This window comes from Mesocricetus auratus, unplaced genomic scaffold, assembly GCF_017639785.1.
Source record: "Mesocricetus auratus isolate SY011 unplaced genomic scaffold, BCM_Maur_2.0 Super-Scaffold_100022, whole genome shotgun sequence".
NCBI classification, from domain to species: Eukaryota; Metazoa; Chordata; class Mammalia; order Rodentia; family Cricetidae; genus Mesocricetus; species Mesocricetus auratus.
The window spans coordinates 11,858,355-11,881,900 of NW_024429203.1; the positions used below are offsets into that span (position 1 = coordinate 11,858,355).

General features: G+C 38.6%; 1 protein-coding gene across 1 annotated transcript in view; it reads left to right on the top strand.

Annotated features, from left to right (window-relative positions):
• Positions 1–23,546, top strand: part of Arhgap32 (Rho GTPase activating protein 32) — a 216,330-nt gene that overhangs the window by 115,303 nt on the left and 77,481 nt on the right. The window contains 4 exon segments of the mRNA XM_040730215.1: positions 4,502–4,588; positions 16,205–16,342; positions 20,479–20,571; positions 21,920–22,042. Coding sequence (XP_040586149.1) covers positions 4,502–4,588; positions 16,205–16,342; positions 20,479–20,571; positions 21,920–22,042 — 441 coding nt within the window.

Below are 23,546 nucleotides of genomic sequence, written 5' to 3' on the forward strand. Positions count from 1 at the left end.
TAAATTATGTAGGTAGCAAAGCCGGGCGTTGGTGGCGCACACCTTTAATCCTAGTACTCGGGAGGCAGAGGCAGGGGGATCTCTGTGAGTTTGAGGCCAGCCCGGTCTACAGAGCGAGTTCCAGGACAGCTGCCAAAACAATACAGAGAAACCCTGTCTCTCAAAACCAACCAAAAAATATGTAGGTAGCAAAAAATGGAATTGTTAACCAAGGTTAAGGCTTGGTTAGCTTTTAGTGTGACATTTTCAGTTGTTACTTTGGTCTTTTTTAGTTTACTTTTCTGGTCCTGGTATGGAATTCTGAGCTTTGCATGTGCCCAATGTACACTTTTTTACTGAGCTATATTTCCAACCCAGTAATTAGGTTTTAAAATTTTTGTTTACGCTGATTTTCTTTAAAGCATGAATTTCTTAAATCATGTACAAAAGTGGATCCTTAACCAGGTATATTACAGCTCTACTGGAGTATGTAGTTGCACATGCTTTTACCTTTGTTGATGTTCTTACTCTTCCATGTTTCCATGTTAGTGTGTGCTACTCTTTTTATTTTACTCTGTATGGCAGCTGTGAGCATTACCTGTAGGACAAATCTAGAAAGAGCATACACCTCAGCTTTGCTATATCTACAAACATTACAATTTGGGGTGTTCTTTTTAAGTTACTTGGGATCATCATCTGTGTGCAGCATTATACTTTATTCTTGTGTTTTCCCCGTCTCTCAATCCCCTCCTCCTCCCTCTTCTCCTACAGCTGGTCCCCTTCTTCCTGCAGTTGTTGTCCGTGTTTACTTTGTTGCTGCTATGTTTCTCATCTCCATTAGTATCTCTTCCTTCCCTCACATAATCCCTAGTTTCATAATGGGGGATGTCCTTCTGTATTATTAGGCCAACAGTTTATTAATTAATATAAGTCTTTGTGTGTTTATTTGAGGCTAATTGACTGCGGGACCAAGCTGGAAAGAAACTCTAGCAACAGTCTCATGACCAACATGCATTTACACATACATACATACATACATACATACACACACGTATGCTTATACATGGATAAGTTTAAATTAGGTTGTGCATACGAGATAAAACAGAATATTTGCTATTATGAGTTTGACTTATATCACTTAACAATGATTTCAAGTTTCCATTTTTATGCATGTCATGATTTTAGTTTTTTTTAATGGCTGTATTAATTCTACTGTGTATATTTGCTACATTTTCTTCATTTATCAGTAGGCATCTAAGATGGTTTCATTTCCTGGCTATTGTAAATAGTAAAGCTATAAATATGAATGTGCAAGTTTTTGTTGTATTTTGATTTAGAGTTCTTCGGCCATCTACACAAGAATGGCATATATAGATCATGTGGCAGTTAGTTCTATTTTAAGTATTCTGAGTAACCTCCATGCTGATTTCCATGGTGTTCCATTCTAAATTGACTTTTCTACAGGGTGAAAAGAATCATATGAAAAAGAAATTTTAAAAACATGACATGATGCATCAACTTTTTCCTGGTCCTTTGGACCTGGAGACAGTTATATACATATCTACATAAAGAGTCTCTCAGTATGTATTGTGTCTGATGGCCCCAGAAACTGTCCTCAAGTGACCATTGGAATGTACTGACCTCTGGCACTCATAGGTTCTGATTAATCACTTAAAGACTCCTTGTCTGTAACCCAGTGGAGTCTTTCTGGATGCTTTCAAGATTGTCTTATGGAAGTTTGACTCCTGCCACAAGTCTACTCGTGTGGATCTCTTCATGTTATTGAGGTTCTTGTGCATCTTGGTATTTAGATCATTCATCAAGTCTGGGAAGTTTTTGATATTTATTTCCTGAAATTTCATTGCCCTCTTTTTTCTCTTTTCCTTGTTTTTGGACTCCCATGCATACAGATGCATACATTTGATGATGTCCTGTCCACCAAGGCCTGTTACTTTTCTTCAATACTTTATTCTTATTCTTTCCTGTCCCTCTGATTCGATCATTTTCATTGTTCTATTTTCCAGTTCATTGACTCATTTTTTGCCTGCTCTGACCTGCCTTTGGCTCCTTCAAATAAATTTCCCATTTCAGCTATACATTTTAGATGTGCAATTTGATTTTGCTTTCTTTTTAGCTTGTAGCATCTCCTTATTGATGTTATATTTCATTTACAGAGAGTTTTCTGGATTTTCTTTACATCTTGCTCTGATGCTCTGAGCGTCATTGGTGCGGTTGTCTGGTATATGTGCCATGAGGTCTTTTTCAGGGGCGGTTCTGCTGATAACTCACTCCCCTTGCTCCTTCCTTTCTTGTTTTTCATATAACAGTGTGTTTTCAACAGGAACACAGCTGATAGAAGGAATATACATATTAAAGAGGCCTTTATTGGGTTGGCTCACAGGATGTGGTTTGGGTGGTCTAATAGTGACTGTCTCATCCTGTGAGGGTGGTTACCTCAGCTGTCTGGATCTGGTGCTAAAGGCTTGGAGGATCCCTGGAGAGTTGCTGATCTTAAGTCTACAGTGGAATTCCAAAGAAGTCAGTTCTGTTATTGGAGAAGGAATGCTGTAGCAATAGGGTAGATGAATTTGTCAGCAAGAGTAGGCAAGCAGGCAAAAGACAAAATTACCTTTCTTCTGTCCTTTTGTCTGGGTTGCCATCAAAAAGTGCTGCTCACATTTAGTGTGTGCCTTCCTGCTTCAGACAGTCTGGTCAAGAAAGTCCCTTACAGGCTGCCATATGCAGTTAAATTGACAACCAAAATTCGCCACCACAGATAGAGGTCTTGTTCTTTATAGCAGTTTTAATTAGTTTCTTTAAATATCTGAGGATATGATCTGACTAGAGGTTACTTTTTAGAGAAATGTGAAGACTGGTGAGGTACGGTCTCTGTTCTTTACTGCCAAGCCCCAGTCCCCTGAGTGTGGCTTGTATGCAGTCAGTGTCTGCCTTCACAGCTCGGTGCTCCTCCCCCTGCTGCTGGTGCTTTCCTGCTTTTGCAACTCAGTAAGCACTCTGCATCCCGCCTTCCCAAGCCTGGGGACTAGCTGCATTATACTCTGTAACAGACCGGACTCTTCCTTGGCCATTTTCAGCTTTTCTGTGCCATTTCCATCTTAGCTGTTGAGAGTCTTGATCGCCTCAGAGGGATGTTTCTCAGCCCTTATTGCCTTTTGAATACCATGCTCTTCATCCATAGAGGTCCTTGCTTGAAGAGACCCCCTACTCTGCATAGGCCCCTCCCTATTCTGTTGCGTTGACCCCACACTCTTGGTTCATACTTGTGGGAAACAGTTGACGATTAGACATCAGTCATTTCTGCTGCTGTGTCCTGTAATTACAGTTTGTCACTTTAGTCTGCAGTCTCCCAATACTTGACTGCTTCTCTTTGTCCTGTGTAAGGAAGAGTCTTGATTGTCTGGAATCTCTCCAACAGGCATCCAAGCCCATGTTTGTCTCCTGCCTTAACAAAAGTCTTGTCTCTGGGGAAATTATTTAGGCTTCTTTTCATTCTTAAGTCTTTAGTTTTTTAAACTGCCCTTGTGCCATGAAACTAGGTTAGTCATTGTTACCTTGTGAATGTCTTGATATCTGTAGGTTTTTAATAAATAACTTCCTGTGGCACTGTTCACATAGAGTGTATATTCTTAAGCAGATCTTTTTTTACAGCATTAACTCCAGTGACATGGCATTTGTGAAGGGTTTCTTAAGTGCCATGTGACTTGAGAATAGGTATTAGGCCTTTCACTAAGTAGGTAGATTACTATTACATGGTCACTTGTTATTTTTGAACACAAGGTCCTACTTTAGGGAATAGTTGTAATTTCACTTCCAAATTGGAGTCAGGTGTACACATGATTGTGTGAAGCAAATAAAGTATGGGAAAAATAACAAAGCTAGCAGCATGATGGATTCTGATACTTAGCCTAGATGCTGGCATAAGAAAGAGTAACCAGATCTGTAGCACACTGTTTTGGATATATACACCTCACCTAAAGACAGTTCATTCTCAGCTGTTGTCCACACTCTCATGATGGCCTAATATTGCTGATTTTCTGGTTTTTTTTTCCAGTAGAAGCCATAAATCTATTTTTCATTTGAGACCTTACAGCTTCTATATGCTGTTAGCATATTCAAATAAAAATAAAATAAAAACCAATGTTCAGGCCCAAATGGTAAGTCAGAAATTAAACATAAATATAGGCTAAATTATTCTCTTGATAGCCAATGTGCCTTCCCTACAACAGTCTGGGCTATTTTTAAAGTTGTCATGGCATCTCTCCGTTTACAGTTTAATGCTTTTATGCATAATAAATAAATAAATGGAATGAAGTAGTGTTTATGTAGCAGTAACTTGCTTTTTCTTTTGTGCAGTTGTGCTAGTTAGATAAAAGACATAAAAAGAGTTCATGAAAATAAAGGCACATCTTACATAAACTTGATGTGATAGTTCAGGTATTGTATGCTTAGTTTATTTTCATTTGTGAATCATGACTTTCTTTTTCCTTTTTCTCTGTGACAGCTTTCACTATCAGAAGAGCAGAATGAAGTAATGAAAAATGGCTGTGACTCTAAAGAGCTGGTCTACCTCGTGCAGATTGCCTGTCAGGTAATTCTGAGGATGCATCCTCTAGTAAATTACCCAGAGTGACTAGTAAATTGCTTGCTCTAATGCAGTTCTCACATTGCTTAGTCTACAGAAAGATGTTCCTGTTGAAATGTAATTGGGCTATGAGTAAGCATTGCAAGAAAGCAAACTGGTATCTTTTTAAAAAGAAAAAGTGTCATCATGAAGTGTACCATCAAGGTTACAGTTGTGTGCCCTCTTAGATTTGTAGATGTTTCTGACACTTTGGAGTAATGAGTGCTAACACTGTGCTTTATAGCTTTTCATATCAACACTTCTACACACCAGAGTTGAAGCCATCAGTTTAGCAGAATCAGTTTTAATATATAGCTGTAAGTAAAAGTATTTCTTACAAAAGAAGTATGAAATTTATTGACTAAATTAAATGAGTTGTTGATCATATGCCATGCGAGAAGACGCCATTTGTCTCTGCCTTGAGGTCCTCCACAGAAGTGATTCTCAGCCTGGGGGGTCTCATATCAGATATCCTGCATATCAGAGATTTACAGTTCATAACAGTAGAAAATTTACAGTTAGGAAGTAGCAATGAAATAATTTTATAGTTGAGGGTCACCACATCACGAGAAACGGCTTAAAGGGTAGCACCATTAGGAAGGTTGAGAACCACTGCACTCTGGTTTAACAAAATGTACTCATGGTTTTTGTAGCTTGCTACTTGTTTGTTCATATTATAACATGAGGGTATTCATTGTGGCTTGCTCATAATGAGATTTAAAATATGCCATTTTAAATGAGAAGCTCCTTCATCTAGTAAACATTGAGCATAAGCGTATTTCAGATTCACTTCTACACGCACAGAGCCTTCTTTCTGTTAGTGAATTGGTTATTGGAAAGCAAATGCTGGGAGGAAGACTTTATTCTGCATGTAATTTTTAGTTTCGGGGAGAAAATAAGATACAGGATTTCTGTATTTGTAAAAACATAGTAATCATGTTCTTGAAGTTAAAAGTAAATAAGCCTGGAAGATTCTGTTGTTTATATTATATGAGGAATATGTAAATTCTTAGATCTGGTTGTAAACAAAAATTTTAAAAATTAAGTACTTTTATTTTTAGGTGTTGAAACAGTATTAAAAAAAGAATTCAGTTGTATTTAATTAAGATGTGTTTTGTTTGTTATATGTCACTTCAGTTTCTTGGAGAAATAATGGAGTTCTAAGTTCCATGTACTATTTCATAAAATACTTTTGTTCAGAGAGGTACTTTGATAACAGACACGATATGAACATCTGCATTTGATCCCTTTTTTTTCTTTTAAGGTATAGAAGCAAATAGCACTTATGATACACAAACGTCATTTGAGACTGAGTCCAAGATGACATTTGCTCCAGTCCTCTTTATGACTGTGTACTTTTAAAATTTACTGCATGCAAACACACAAACATACACATACATATACATTTACACATGCACTGGTTTAATCTTGGTGATTTTTGTAAGCAAAAACCAGGACTTGTATTTTTGGTGGTGATTGAGAGTGTGAATAACTAGTATCAGGTGACTGATGAAAAAGAAGGAAAAAATCAGGAAAGTCTCAGACTCTTGATGGTTTGAGGTTTGACCATATTAATAGAAATAGTAAGTTGATTATTTTGTTTTGTTTTGTTTTGTTTTTTTTGAGACAGGGTTTCTCTGTATTGTTTTGGAGGCTGTCCTGGAACTCGCTCTGTAGACCAGGCTGGCCTCCAACTCACAGATACCCACCTGCTTCTGCCTCCCGAGTGCTGGGATTAAAGGTGTGCACCACCAACGCCCGGCACAAGTTGATTTTTAAATGCAAATTTTAAGTGCTTTTCTAATAAACCAGTACTACTAATATAGGAATAGGAATCTTGTGTTCTTTATCAATAAGACATGGTTGGTATATCTGGAATGAAGTTTTCAGTTCCCCTGCAGCCTAACACATTTTAGTATCTCTTCTTATCATCAGCCATACTTTAAATGCATAATTGTTGCATGATTGCACTTCTGTGTATTGCTGACCTAGATGTTAGATAGTTTCCTCGTTGTAAATGTCATGTCAAACTGCTTAAAACATTTTGGATCAGTTGTTAATAGTATTTATTATACCAGAGTGATAATTTACTATGTGATAATGATGCCATTCCTCTCTTCTCTGCCTCACTGTATATAATTACTGAAGCATCCCATGGCTTAGTTCAGTAGTCTCACCACAATTTGTCAGCCATAAGCAATATTAAATGAGAATTTAAAAAATAATTGGAAGCCTCACTACTGAACCCTTTAATTCTGCAAACAAAGAAAGTGAGGTTCACAGTAGTAAAGTATCTGCTCTAAGCTGTATGGAGTCCTAGCAGCTAGAGCTTCCAAAGAGCTCAGCTTTCTGACTGCCTTCTCTTCCTCTACTTCTTTGTACTGTTCATTCCAGAATAGATTGGAGAAACTGATTAGTGTCTAGCAAGATAGGATCACTATTTCACACTGCAGTGAGTAGTAATTGTCCACTTGACTCAATCTAGAATCACCTGGGGAGAGGGTCTCCCTGAGGGATTGTTGGCTGTAGGTTGGCTGTGGGCATATCTGTTGGGGACTGTCTTGATTATGTAAATTGATGTAGGAAAGATGCAGGCCACTGTGGGCAGCACTGTTCCCTTCCTTTAGGTCCTGGACTATGGAAAAGTGGGAAAGGTAAGTTAAATAATAGGCATCGTGCCCTCATTCTCTCACTACTTACTGTGGATGTGACATGGTTGGCTGTTTTAAGTTCCTGCTACCTTGATATACCTGCTATGATGAACTAAAACCTGGGATTGTAAGATAAAATAAGCCCTTTCTGCCCTAAATTGCTTTTTGTTAACAGCATTTTACCACGGAGACATGAGATTCACACTGTTGTAACCTGTTTCAAGAGATGTTTGTTCATGGGTTTTATAACTCTGCTAACTGGTACATTTTAACAAAATATACTTAAAGTTCTTGTTGAAGTAAGTAATTATATATGTGTATGAGTGTTTTGCCTGCATGTATATATGTGAATCTCAAGCATGTCTGGTGTGGTAGTCAGAAGAGGGTGTTGGATCCCCTGGAAATGGTTGCTTGTTGCCTTATGGATGCTGGAATCTAAACCCAGGTCCTTAACAAGAGCAGCCAGCCACTGATTATCACAGAGCCATCTCTCCAGCCCCAAGTTCTTTTTATTGATCTAAAATTCTTGATTGCCATCTTACATTCTCTTGTTTTATTAACTAAGAAGTAACAAATTAAACGGACTACCCTTTTTATTTTCTATAGATTGTGACACTAATTTCTTTGGGTATTATCTTTGAACCTTTTAAATGTATCTTTGTCTGCTCTTTACAGTTTTAATTTCTTTTAAAATTATGAGTCTAGCAGTGTAAACTATATAGAGTGAACCAAAATTCATTTGGCATTTCTTGACGAACTGTGTGCTATAGCCATATGACATATGTTGTTTCATTCTTACAACAGCTCTGAGAGATAGATGATCTGGTTTCTGTCTTGTAAGTAATAACAAACAAGACTTGGGGATGTTAGTACCTTCCACAATGTAATCAAGGAGGTAGCAAGATTTGAACTCAATTGCAGTGTGGTTGGCTGGTTTGCTTTGGAAACTTTATCATTTTCTGATGTGATTTGTACTGTAAACATATCCCAAATGTTAATAAATTTCAGAAATGCATTTAAATGACCGGCAGTCTAGTTTGTTGGCTTGGCATTAGAGAGCAAGTGTTGTGTAACAGTTTTTTTCTGAGATTGAAACATTTCTTCCTACAGTGAAGCTCCTTAAACAGGAAGATAAACAACTCAAAATAGCTTCAGGAAGTCCCTGAAACTGACCAGACTCATTAGACCTCTCCCTGTCAGAGTAAACAATAAAAGTCAGAGCCCATCTCAGATGACTTAAGCTGGGAGACAGCAGAAAAACCTCTCAAAAGAGCAAAGGCTGTAAAGCAGACTGAGACCAGACCAGCTGCCTGGAAGAGGTCCAGCCCTTCTGTGCATCTGGAAAGGATACTCTGCAGCCTGCTGTTAATCTGCCTGCAGGCTGTGTAGTGTTCTCCAGGCTCCCAGCTTTGTGAGCTGTCACCCAAACTGCGATGGGCTTTGGTAATGCAGCATCAAAATGACTCTTTGAGTCATTTCTTCTCCTGTAAGCAACCCCTCACCCATATTTCAGTAAGTAACTCCAATAACTTTGATGGTGCCTGTACTGTGGTCTGTCATGGAATCTTTATCTGGGGTGAATAGGTAAGTGTGTTGTGTCTCCCAAGGAAAAGTTTTATTTTTCTTTTAACCCTTTCTCATCTACATGCAAGCACACATGCAGGTTAAATCCTAGAGCCCTCAAGGGAGATAACTCAGGCCAACTGGATGTAAATATTAACATGGTCAATCATGGGCCCAAAGCAGGTACTCAGGAACAGATACCAGTCAAACAAATGTAATATCTGATAAGGTATATGTCTGCTGAGAATTAACCATGGGAAAAGTACTTCCAGATGACTTGAAGACCAGGTCATTAGTCCTCTGAGCCCTCTTCCTTCTGTCTTATCCTTGTGAACAAACACGTCAGGTACTCTGGAAGAAGATACACTGTCTTCTTTGTGTCTTGGTTATTGCTGTGGATGGGACATCCTCTGAAAATGATGCCTTTTTTCCCCTTTTGTATATTACTTGCATTTTTTAAGAAAAAACTTTTAAAATTTATGGAAATAAGTAAGAACCCTGGGAAATTTAGGTATATTACATGGGAAATGTGAAGAAAACTTTACTGTCTTCCATGTTGAAAATTGAATAAGTTTTAAAAGTTCAAAAATCAGTAAGCACAGACATCAATTGTAGACAGTTCAGGCTACATAACTGTTATTGCTAGGAGTCATCCTTATAGATTTCTGGGAGATTCTTTATGTCAAGTCTTTTTCCTAATTCCAAAATGTACCCCCTTTCCAGTATTCTCTTTCAGTACAATCTCCCAACCCCCCAATCTGATTGCCCATGTTTCTATCCCCAACTGCCCACCCTCAGTTCACTCACGAAATGTCTTCTATTTCCCCTTCCCAGGGAGATCCCGGCATCCCTCCATGAATTCTTGTTACCTAGTCTGTCTAGGCCTGTGGATTATAGCATAGTTATCCTTTCTTTTACAGCTAATATCCACTTGTGAGTGACTACACACTATGTCTTTCTTGGTCTGGGTTACCTCACGTGGGATAATTTTGTTTTTCAGTTGAGGGACATCTAGGTTGTTTCTAGGTTCTGACAATGACAAATAAAGCTGCTATGAACATAGTTGAGCAAGTGACCTTGTATTATTGAGCATCCTTTGGGTGTCTTCCTATGAGTGGTGTAGCTGGGTGTTGTGGTAGTTGATTGCTACTTTTCTGAAAAACCACCACAGTGACTTCCAAAGTAGCTGTATCTGTCACAAACCAAAGACCTCAACATAAATTCAGATACACTGAACCTGATAGAAAGGAAGTGGGAATATCTTTTCCCATTCTGTAGGCTGTCGTTTTGTCTTGCTGACTGTGTCCTTTGCTCTGCAGAAGCTCCTCAGTTTCAGGAGGTCCCATTTATTAATTGCCGATCTCAGTGTCTGTGCTACTGGTGTTACCTTCAGGAAGTGGTCTCCTGTACCAATTCGTTCAAGGGTACCACCCACTTTCTCTTCTAAGAGATTCACTGTGGCTGGATTGATGTTGAGGTCTTTGAATCATTTGGACTTAAGTTTTGTGCATGGTGATAGACATGGATCGATCCGCATTCTTCTACATGCCAGCATCCAATTATGCCAGCACCATTTGTTGAAAATGCTTTCTTTTTTCCATTGTATACTTTTAGCTTCTTTGTCAAAGATCAGGTGTTCAAAGGTGTGTAGGTTGATATCAGGGTCTTTGATTTGATTCCATTGGTCTACCTGTCTGCTTTTGTACCAATACCAAGCTGTTTTCAGGACTGTAGCTCTATAATAGAGTGTGAAGTCAGAGATGGTGATGCCTCCAGAAGTTCCTTTATTGTACAGGGTTGCTTTGGCTATCCTGGGCGCTTCCCCGAGATGATGTAACAGACTCTGAAAATCCCTCAGGGAAGCCCTTGCCCTCCCTGGGGAGCGGAGGGGGGGATGGGGTGGGGGTGAGGGGTTGGAACGATTAGGGGGTGGGGGAGGAGGGGAGGGAACTGAAAGTGACATGTGTAAAAAATTAATATATATATATATATAATTAAAAAGGAAGTGGGAAATAATCTCAAATGCATTGGCACAGGAGACAACTTCCTGAACAGGACAATAATAATAAATGGGACCTCATGAAATTGAGAAGTTTTTGTAAGGCAAAAGACACTATCAAGGACAAAACAGCAGCCTACAGAATGGGAAAAGATCTTCACCAATGCCCTATTCAACAGAGGCCTGGTTTTCAAAATATATAAAGAATTCAAGAAACCAGATACCAGCAAACCATTTAAAAATTAAAAATTGGGGTAGAGATCTAAGCAGAATTCTTAACAGAAGAATCATAAATGGCTGAAAAACACTTAAGGAGATATCAACATCCTTAGCCATCAGGGAAACAAATCAAAAAGACCCCGAGATTCCCTCTTACATCTGTCAGAATGGCTAAGATCAGAAACACAAGTGTCAGCTCATGCTGGAGAGGATTCAGAACAAGGGGAGCTCTCCTCCATTGCTGATGGGAGTGCAAACTTGTGTAACCACCTTTGAAGTCAGTGTGGTGGTCTCTGTCAGTTTTAAAGTGACAAATTTAAACATGTTCCTTCTAACATGTCAGCTGAAAATTCCATTTTGATCTTTTATAAAGTATAATTTCCTTGGTAGAAGAATAATTGTTATTCAATAAAATAAGTAATATTTTATCCTGCTGCTTTAGAGTAGATGATACTAACAATCATTTATTTTTATTTATGTGTATGTGCGTGTGCTGATGTGAATTTATCTTTGTAACAGGCACACAGGTGCATACAGAGGCCAGAGGGTATGGGATCTGCTGAAACCAGAGTTAAGGTGGTTCACAGTTGTGATGTGGGACCAAATTCCACTCTATGTGGAAGAGTAGTTGATGGGGAAATATTCTTCTGTTATATTTGTCTTATTGGTTGATGAATAAAACATTGATTGGCCAGGCAAGATGATAGATAGGACGAGGACGCAAGGAAGATTCTGGGTACTGTAGGCAGAGAGGAGTCGTCCTGTGATCCCATGAAGTGATGTCGCTGGGCAGAATCAGAATGCAAGCAGGGAAAACAGGAAATCTCTCTCTTCTCTGAGGAGATGCTGAGCAGTCATCATGTAGCAGGCAAAAAAATTGCAGGTCTGGCATTCGCCGTAAGCCAAGGCCACGAGGAAATACATAGATTAGTAGTTACGGGTTAATAATTAAGACAGAGCTAGCCAATAAGAAACACTAGTCACTGGCCAACAGTTTCATAATTAATGTAGCATCTATGTGCTTCTTTGGGACTGAGAAGGGCAGCAGGACCTGCTGGGCCAAGAAACTTCATGTTACAAAATGGCGTCCAGCATTGGGGCCAATTGAAGGTGAGGATGTAATTATATCACTAGACCCAAGATAAATGATAAATGGGTGTTTGTTGGGGGACAACTACACAGCAAAATACAAAGAACTGCTGGAGTTTTTCCCTGGTCTTCCTACCAGATCCACTGAGCTAACAGAAAGAGCATACAAAGGAAAGCCGAGTCTCAAGATCCTCTCTTTCTGCTTCCATCTGCCTGATGCCACACCTAAGGGAGTGTGGCCACCGTTTCAGGTCCACAGACCAGATGCCTACAAGTAGTAAGCTCTCTTAACTACTGAGCCATCTCTCCAGTCCCAGACATTAATAATCCTTATTGAAAGATGCTAACTCCATTTTCACTGTAACTAAAATTCATTCATATTTAATTAGTTTATCTTTTCTAAAGATCAAGTACAAGCTTCTTTTTTGTTGTGGTAGTGGAGCAGACAGCTGGTTTCAAGGGAATGCTTTCCTGTCTCAAAATACCTCCTGTACTCTGGTGTTCCCATGCTTGACATTCCACTGCAGAAATGCATTCCCTGGATTAAATAGCTCAGCTCAGTCCATTTATCAAACATGGGAATGACCACAGTGGACTGAGTGTTAACATTTGGAGAGCATCTGTGTGTGAGAAAAGCACGTAGGCAAATTGTAGGTCTTCTGATTAAAGCTTTGTGCAGCTTATTTGAGATGGAGATGTTATTATTCTATTTCACAGATGAAAAAGCTGTTGCTTATATGTGCTGAGCGGTTGTATCAGGTTCTGTACTGAGCATAGTCCAGCCTAAGATTTATGTTGTGTTCATAAGCAATTCCCCACATGTTTGTTTATTTCTTGCCTGTATCTTTTTAGTGATTCTTTTTTAAAATTAGGCTATTCCTTTCCTGTTTTTAGGAATTCTCTGTGTGTTTCAGATAACAAGCTTTTATCTTGTTCTGCAAGTAAGCTAATGTTGGCCTTGCAGGCTGATTTAGGAGGTGTCCTTCCTCGTTTTGTTTTCTGAACAAATTCTAGATATGTGGAATGATTTCTGCCTTAGGTACTTGGTAAAATTTATTGGTGAACTCATTAGTGCTTGTTGCTGTTTTTAAAATGTACTTAATGTTGATTCAATAGCTTAAATATCTATCACTTATTCAAATTGTGCATTTCTTTGTGTGTGGGTTTGACAGGCTCTGAGTTGTTCCTGTTTTCCTTTTGCTGTCAGTCATTTCTAGCTACATCTCTGCTTTATTTCTTGTATTAGTAGTTTGTTTCCTTCCCCCCATCCATCTCTCCTTTTCCATTAAACTAACTAGAAGTTCATTAACTTTATTGATGTTTTTAAAGAGTTGGCTCTGTTTTACTAATTTCTGGTTTTCAGTTATAGACATGTATTCTTAGTGACCTGAAAGCAAACATTATATGGTCTCTATCCTTTTAAACAGTATAGTGTGTTTAATGGTCTGAGAGCAAACATGTGGTCTCTGTCCCTTTAAACTTACTTTAGTGTGTTTAGTGCATCTGAAACGCACACATGGTCTGCCTGCTAGTAGTCTGCATCGTCAGTTATATTCTGGTGACTGAGTCAGTTACTTGCTAGATCTGCCCACCTGGGACATAGATATGGTTAAACTCTATAACTGCAATAGTAGATTGATCTTTTTCATCCTTGCATTTTCCTTTTAATTTTATTTATTTTATGGGTGTGAGTTTTACCTGTTGTATGCATGTCTAAGAGAGCGTCTATGTGGAACTAGAAAATCAGATAGTTGGGATCTGTCTTGTGGGTGGGTCCAGGTCCTCTGGAAGAGCAACTAGTATTCTTAACTGCTCAGCCATCTTTCTCTTCACCCTCCCCCAACACACCTAGCATTTCTGACAGCCTTTTAAAAATTGTGTGTGTGTGTGTATGTATGTGTGTGTGTGTGTGTGTGTATGTGTGTGTAGGTAAATGTACAGTGTCCATTACACATTCCATTATATATATATTACATCTACAATGGAAGAGTATTCAACCTTAAAAGAAACAAGATTATTTTTGTAGGGCTTTTCATTTTAATGGGTGCTTGGTAATAGTTCGCCAAAATGAACTTAAGATTGGCTGAGCAATTACATAGCCCAAAGTGTGTTTTGGAATTCTTTTTAAAGATATGGTCTAGATATCTGCATAGGAAAAACATCTCAAGAAGAGCAGGCTAACCATATTCCATATTTTCATAATTCCATTCTTAGTTTATTTATTCTACCTTTAGTACTTACCATTAAAAAATACCTTTATTTTGTGTGTATGAGTGCTTTGCCTGCATGTATATCTGTTTGTCATGTGCGTGCCTGGTGCCTGTGGAGGTCAGAAGAAGGCATAGTAGCCCCTGGAATTGGAATTACAGGTGAGCCATCATGTGGGTGCTGGGAATTGAACCTTGGTCCTCCTCAAGTGCAGCCAGTGCACTTAACCACTGAGCTATCTCTCCAACCCCAGGATTTACCATTTATTCCTCCTATCTACAACTTTACCTTGATTTCTTTCTGCACACCCATCTTCAGCCTCTGATAACTACTCTTCAGCTATGTATAGCATCCTTATTACAGATGTCTTTTAAGATTGAACACTAACCCATTGTGTGTGTAATTATAATGGATTATGTAATTGGATATATAATGGAATAATACTCCATTATCCATATGTGACATTTAGGTTATTCTCTTCCTTCTTTCCTTCCTTCCTTTCTTTCATTTTGTTGTTGTTGTTGTTGTTGTTGTTGTTTTCGATACATGGTTTCTCTATGTAGCTTTGTAGACTAGACTGGCCTCAAACTCACAAAGATCTGCCTGCCTCTGCCTCCCGAGTGCTGGGATTAAAGATGTGCACCACCACCTCCTGGCTTAGGTTATTTTCTTAATTTGGTCCTTAAACAGGAATATAGGTATTTCTTTGACATATTAATGTCAGTTACTCAAGATATGTGCCCAGTATTGGGGTAGGTAGGTCTTTTGTTTTTTGTTTTGGTTGAGGAGTTTCCATATTGTTTTTCATAGCAGCCAGACTAAAATTTATTTTCCCACCAATAGCATACAAAAGATTTCCTTTCCTCGTGTCTTCTCCAGTATTTGTCACCTTTAACCCACTTAGTGTGATAAGTGTTGTAACCCAAGTGGGCTTGATGCCTCTTTGTAGGTTTATTTTGCTTTTCATCCAATTAATGATACTGACAATTTTTCCATTGGTTCTTTGTATAACTTGTTGTGAGAATTATTTATTTAGGGTTACTGCTCATTTTTAATCAGATTATTATTGCTCTGCAATCAAGTTAAATTCTTTGTATCTTTTGAATTTAATGCCTTATCAGAAGTGCAGTTTAGTAGTTTTGATTTTGAGTTTATTTCCTAAACTTAGTGTTGGTGATAATGTAGCAGGATTTCTAGTCTTATTTTTTATCCAACATAATGGCAACATATATTCTGATTGGATGCTTCAAACTACCCATGTATTAATGAGAACTGCTGGGTTAGGCTGAGAAGGGAGGGAGAAGAAGGGGCTACAGGAGAGATATGATCAGTTTACCTTTCCACATTGGGGATGGGGCACTGAGCAGCCCACATGTACATATGCACATTGACCCTCCCAAATGCTGCTTCCTGTATCTCTTTCTCTTATTTGTCAAGGAGCTCCTACTTCCTTTACCATAGTAACTAACCAATAAATTAATTTTCTTTTTCTTTTACTTTAGAATCTATCTTGTTGCCTAAAGTCATTCATTGGTTCTTTCTGTAGATTGAGAGTCACATGCTATCTTATCTCTAGCAGTTATTTTCAATGAGTAGCAGTAGACTTTGGAGAGTAGTAGGGAGAGGACTAACGGAGGGTTCCACCTTATTTGTCTAAGTATTGACCTTTCATTATAATATCATTCACTGGAGTGTTTGGGGTGGAACTTCTTATTATCATCAAGCTAAAAGAATCTTCTTACTAGGAAACACAAAGTTTCACGAATAAGATAACCATTAGAGAATAAAGGCCTGATCTTAATGATTTTGAAGGAAAAAAAATGAACTTATTGGGATTTGTTTCTTTACCCATAGGGCAAAAGTTGGATTGTCAAAAGAAGTTATGAAGATTTCCGGGTACTTGATAAACATCTCCATCTCTGTATTTATGACCGCCGATTCTCCCAGCTCTCAGAGCTTCCCCGGTCTGACATCCTGAAGGACAGTCCTGAGGTAATCACTTAGAACCCTGCAGGAATAATAAAACATAGGAATTAGCTAATGTTTTTGTCAGTGTGGAATACAAGGATCATTCCTGGGATTGCTTATTTCAGAAGAGAGACTCAGCAGGATGCTCAGAAACAAGCAAGTGTCAGTGATTATTTTCTGAGGGTAGGAAAGCCTCATGATGATGATAATGCCAACAGCTAGTATGTATTAGATCATTCTTCCAGGAATGTGAAAATACAAAAGCCAGAGATAGGAAGAGTTAATTTGCTGTCAAACCTATAATGAAACAATTTTGTTGGGTTTGTTTTGAGGGCAGGCTGTGTCTGTGCACTCATTTTCACTTCTGCAAATTTATAAAAACATAAAGCAATTTTAAACATTTGTTGACAATAATAAAATGTACAATTGGAATAAAAATTGTGAGTAATATTTGAAAGTAAATGAGATACATTTTATGGGAAAACAAAAGCTAAAGAAAGCAATGTTTTCAGTTCCAGGAGGGGCTCCATTAAGTGCTACTAAATAACTGAGTGAAAAGCCTCACACATGACTTAGTTACTGTTCTGTTGCTAAGAATACCCTAAGGAAAGTAACCTAAGGAAGAAAGGATTTACTTAGGCTTCCCCTTTCAGAGAGATACATTTCATCGTGTCAAGGGAGACATGGCAGCTAGCAGGGAAGTCATGGTGGCAGGATAGGAGGCTGGGTCAACAGGAAGTAGATGTAGGTTATAAAGCCTCAAAGCTTGCCCCAGTGATCCAGTTCATCCAATGGGCTCCACCTGCTGAAGGTTCTACAACCTTCCATCTGGAAAGCACTACCATCTGGGAAGCTGGCTTTGAAACACACTAGAATATGGGAGCCAGTTTATATTCAAGCAGCAACAGTCTGTCATTGACCCCATTTCATAGACATCTCTCAATGTAAAATGCATTTGGTCCATCTTCAAAAGTCCCTGTAGTCTTTGACAGTATCAGCGTTTTTTAAATGCCCAGATTTTTTTTTCTCTGAGACTCAAGGCACTCCCTTAAGTGTGACACCCTGCAAAATCAAAAATAAAATTGACATAATTCTTACATACAGTGACACAGAGTAAACATTCCCATTGCAATGGGAATGAATGGGGTAGAGCAAAAAAGACTTGGCCAAAGTGAGACTAAAATCCATCAGGGAAAATACTAGATTCTGTAGCTCAATATCTAGCATCTAGGACTGGTAATAGGATCATCTTAGTCTCAAAGGAGTTAAGCAGCCAAGCTCTGTTGCCTACAGCAGGCATGTCCTTTCTCTAGGGTTGGCTCTACTTCATGAACACAGCTTTCCTCAGTGGACACCCCATGTTCCTGGCCTCTTGGCAAGTTTCACTTTCATAGCTTCACACAATGGCCTTTTGGTGCCTCCTTACAGGGAATCTGACTCTGCCACTTGTTTGGATTCATGGCTCTCAGGAACTGTGGAGCCAGACTGTGAATTCCTCAATCTTGCATCTCCCATGCCTGCAAAACTAACATCACATAGATGACTCTTGACAAGTTCTGTTGCCTCCTTAGGTGGAACTTGGCCTTCTTGGTTGTAGTTTTTATCGAAATTTTTTAAAAATTGAGAATTTCATTCATGGATACAGTGGAATAAATACATCCCTTTATTCCATCTTATACATTCCCCATATCCTCCAAAACATGATCCACAATGCCTTCTTTTAATAACCCCAGTAAGTCCAATAAGTGCTGCCCATGTGTACATGGGTGTGTGGCCATCCACTGGAAACTTACAGTGGCCACACTCTCCAAGCAGAATGATTCTCCTTGCCCTAAATCTATTGACTGCCAGTTGCTCCCAAGTAAGGAGTGGGACCTGGACATTGTCTCCCCATCTATGCTGGAATTTGGGGTAGTTTGATCTTGTGTAGGTCTTGTGCAAGTAACCACAGCTAGTATGAGTGCAATAACCATTTCATATCTGGAAGACAATATTTCATAGTACTCCTTCTTATCCTGTAGCACTTAAACTTTGTCTGTTTCCTCTTCCAAGCTCTTCTCTGAGCCTTCAAGGACAAGGGGTAAGGGTACTTCAGAAAGGTGTCTCCTTGGTGTTGAATAATCTGTTGCTGCTTCTTAACACAATCTGCCGCTGTCTACATTGACTGCTGCTGGTGGCCAGGGGACAGCTTCTTTAGTCAATGTTAAGAATACTGCCCCAATCTATGAGTATTCACATAAATATTTAGAAGGCACTTTGAGAAACGTCATAACCATCTGGCAAAATAACAATAGCATGAAATAACTTAGAGTGTGTGACTTTCTAAGCCACGTGTAGGCTTTTGACACAGGAATGTTGTACCAGGCATGAAATTCCCTCCTGTGGAAAAGGCATCAATTCTAATCAGAAAGTACTTAGCTTTCCTGCAATAATTGAGTCACTATTGAACTAGTGGGTACTTCTTACCTGGCTTGTAGGTATTGTAACATGCAAAGCCCAGCTCTGAGCAAGAGCAGTAATATCTTTTCTCTGTTAATCTCACACCCCAATCCACGCCTACACAGTACTTTTCAGCACTATGGAAGTTAGCCAAGAGGGAGTGGGGGTTCCTGCTTGGTTTGAGATTGGTTTGTGCATGTGGGACCACAGTTTAACAGCTCCTATGTGCTGACTGTAGGGAAACACTGCCTAGGCAGTTGCTTTCCACAAGTAGGAAACTCCTTTGGCATTTTCAGTCTAGGCTCTTTGCTTTCAAATGAATTTACGTTTTCACAAGTTAGTAACTTTGGTAAGTAGGACCCTGTCCTCAGAGCAGGAGGCTTCTATTTAATGGATCTAACTCCTTTATCAGTTATAGGTCTTTGTCATTTACTCACCTTGTGTACAGCTTTAAGCTTGCTCACACAGCCTTCCTCGGGAAACCACATTATTTAATTTCTCTGTGCTCTACTTGCTACTCTGTGACATTGTAGATCTGAATGAGATCAGCAAGAAATAATTTCAACATAGCCTCTAGCAATGATTCCCCTTGGTATTGCCTCTGCCCATCAAAATAGGACATTGCTTTCAAACTCAGCCTCCAGTTCTTGAGACACAGGCAGAATGCATCTGTACTCTGCTGGAATATAACCCAAATGGCTTCTAGTCTTGTTCTCATAGGCTTTCTGAAACTTCGTGGCCTGGGCCTTCACTGTTTACATTTTTGTACATTCTGACCTTCCAAACTTCTACCAGAATGGCTGGTTGAGTTCTGCTTACAGCAGTTTAGATCTTTCCTGCCCCAGATTTCCAAACTCTTATACCACATTCCTCATAGAAACCAGTTCCAAGTACTAAAAACAAGATGGTCAGATTTAACAGAGCAAGAACTCCCAATTTTGGTATAAATTTGTCTCCATTCTTTTTCTGTTACTGTGACAAAATATCCTGACCAAAACAACAGTGCACATGTACTAAGAACAAAACAAACAAATCAAAAACCTTATGGAGAAGGGAAATATTATGGCTTATATTTCCAGAGGGGTTCGGCCCGTTGTGGTGGGGAATATGCAAGACAGAGTGGCAGGGACAGGAGCTTTACTGTTCACATTGTACCAGGAAGTGGAGTGTGAATAGGCTATAAAGACATGGGATCATGGCTGGTTCTGTACAGCTATAAGCATGGGAGATTACAGTCATGGAAAGGAAAGAGAAACATGGGTAAATTTAGGCAGAAAAGCCACAGATGTGTACCTCTTAGTAAGTACTTTTTGTGTTTTCAATGCAAAAATAGAAAAAGAAAATCATAAAATTAGAACCTATAATGTATAGTCCTTGATGATAAGGTGTTAAAAGCTAAATATAAACAGTGGCTGAATTATTCTGTAAAAATTGCCATCGTTTCAGTGATAATCTTCAGCAATTTCAGTGAAGAATTCTCTATAGTTATTATTCAGGTGTTTGAGGTGGTGTCTCACTATGCAACCCTGGCTGGCCTCACAGAAATCCACCTGTCCCTGCTTCCTGGGTGTTGGGATTAAAGGTGTGTGCCACCATGTCCCCCCAATGTAATCATTAAATGCCTAACGGTCTCTAGGGGGTTTCTTCCTCCTAAAAATAACCATTTTGCAAAAAGCAGGGAGTTGTTCTTCCCCCTGGGTTATAAGAGTCTTTCTTTTCAGTCGGTTGCTCAGATGCTTACAGCTTACCTGTCACGCCTTTCGACTATCGCTGGCAACAAGATCAACTGTGGGCCTGCCCTTACCTGGATGGAGGTATCTGTGTAATCGTCTCTGATGAAAGTTTATTCTAATATGATTTACTTAAGGAATTTATTAGTAATCAGATAGTTGATGAGTTTCACAAGAAATAAAGTATGTTCTCATCTTCAGGAGAACTGATACCTGATATTTTTTATTTTAATTGTAATGTGTATGCATGTGTGCTGTTTGTGTGACCAGTGCCCCAAGTGGCCAGAAGAGAGCTTCAGATGCCCTCAAACTGAAGTTACAAATGGTATGAACCATATGAGTGCATCTTTACAAGAGCAGCCAGTACTCTTAAATGCTGAACCATCTCTCCACCACGATATCTGATATTAAATCTTTCTCTTTAATTAAAAAACAATTTTGATTATGTCTTTTTTTATTTTTTTGGTTTTTTTTCGAGACAGGGTTTCTCTGTATTGTTTTGGAGGCTGTTCTGGAACTCACTCTGTAGACCAGGCTGGCCTCGAACTCACAGAGATCTGCCTGCCTCTGCCTCCCGAGTGCTGGGATTAAAGGCGTGCGCCACCAACGCCCGGCTTGATTATGTTTTATAAATTATGAAAGCTTCGGTACTGATTTTAGATATTTATTAACGTTTATATATCTGTTTATAAAAGACATCTTGTTATACAGTATTATGTTAATGTATACATTTAGTAAACTATTTGTTTAATTTTTGTTATATATGAGCAAATAGCCTTTTAGAGGTCCCAATTTAAGAGTGTCTTAAGATGTTTACTATTAATTTGTATATGTAGAATTATGTATATTCTCCCTCCCAGTAAAAACTGAGATACTACAAGAAAAGAGGGCTATGGAACCCTGAGCCAGGCCTGCGTTCACTAAAACCATGACTGCCTTTGTTGGTTGAGTGGTCTTGGAAAAACAATTTAATTTACCTTAAATTATATAACTTTCCCCAGTTTTTCATCTTTACTTTTAACTAGCGGTAATAATAGTGTATTTTGGGATTATGAGAATTAAGTAAAGTCCTATACATTATACACACAGCACATTTATTGCCATATATTAGCTACCTAATAAGTGATAGGATTTTAAAGATTTTTTTATATGTGTGGGGTGGGGCATACACATGGTACAGAACCTATGTGGAAATCAGAAGACAACTTGCAGAAGTTGCTTCTCTCCTCCCATCATGTAAGTCCAAAGAGCTCAAGCTTAACCTGCTCAGGCTTGTTGGCAAGTGTGTTGAACTGCTAAGCTGTTGTGTTGGCCCTCCTAAATGACAGAAAGACTTTTGGGGGCTTATTGTCTCTCTAAGTTGAACCTTCATTTATGGGTAGACAAGCCTCATGTCTTTAAAGATTTCATAGTACTTGGTTTTTTATTGTAGATTGACAATAAGGGAAACCATCTTCTAGTTCATGAGGAGTCGTCCATCAACACTCCTGCTGTTGGTGCTGCCCATGTTATCAAACGGTATACTGCTCGGGCCCCTGATGAACTGACCTTAGAGGTAAATGATTAGGAAGTGTTAATTGTTTTCTGGTATTTGCTACCTTTATAGCCCGTCTCTAGCTGTTTTTGAATTCACTTAATTAAAAAAAGAAGAAGATATGCGTGAGATTTTTTCTGTAGACTTTTATCTTTCAGTCTGGAAAGCTTTTTTTTTTTCTTTTTGGTTTTTCGAGACAGGGTTTCTCTGTATTGTTTTGCAGGCTGTCCTGGAACTCACAGAGATCCGCCTGCCTCTGCCTACCGAGTTCTGGGATTAAAGGCGTGTGCCACCAACGCCCGGCTTTCAGTCTGGAAAGCTTTCTAATTTTGTTTAAATGGCTATATCATCCTTCAGCCTTTCGTGTCATTGTCAGCCATTTCCTCAAAGAAGTCATCCTTGGTCATACTCCATAGGAATTGCATACTCCAAAGCAGGGTTAGATGCCATTTAGAATGGCTCTCATCACTCTGACATGCAGTCATGGTTGTCTTGTTTGTCTCAGCAAGCATAGTATCTAGTATTATTGGGAAGCTGAGTTATCAAAGGAGAGGCTAAGAGTAAAATGAATATTTCTTGCTGTCATATACAAAAGGAGGGGGTTTAAGTTTTTTCTCTACAAATATGCACTGGCTTTTAAGAGACAGAACGAATGCTAACAATTTTTTTTACCATGTAACATCTTTTTATTACAGTTCCATTCATAGTAACCAAGTTATGGCATAGCCTGGTTGTCTATCAGCAGATGAATGGAGAAAGAAAATGTATCTGTGCACAATTAAGTTTAATCAGCTATGAAGGAGAACAATATTATGTCATTTTCAGGTTAATGGAGGAAACAAGAAACAATCATTTTCAATAAAATAAATCAGTCCTAGACAAATATCATATATTCTTTCAAAGATGGAATCTAGAATTAAATCTGTCTACCTATCATCGAATGGAGGGGTCTATTTGGGAAGAAGGAAAACTGGGGGGGGACAATGTAAGAGAGGATAACTGAAGATGAGTATGATCAGAGGGCACATATAATGAAGCCCATTATTTGTGCATCAGACATGTTCTAATAAATTTTTAAAGAAGTAGAACATCTAAATCAAATTGTTTATCATAAGAACAAAAAGTTCCATCATGCTGAGGCCTGAAACATATCTCACTGGTTTTTATTTTTATTCTCTGAATTTATGATAGTCCTTGGTGTATAATAATCAGTAAATGTATGTTGATTGAGCAAATGAAAAAACAGTGCAACAATTTTACAGTATAAAATAAGAACTGTTCTCAAACTAAACTGTTAGACTTTACATATAAAAATGCTAATATTGAAAGATGTCATGACTTTTAATAAGTATGAGTTTGAAGTTTGATTACTCGTGACCTAAGAAATTGGTGTAAACATTAAAAAGAGATTCTTGAACACAAACTGTAGTAGTAACAGTCTTCCAGACTTAGCCCTGTCATCACAGCTATCAGAATTTTTCTTATTTAATTTTGATTCTTATTTTGGAATTAATATGTACTGAAA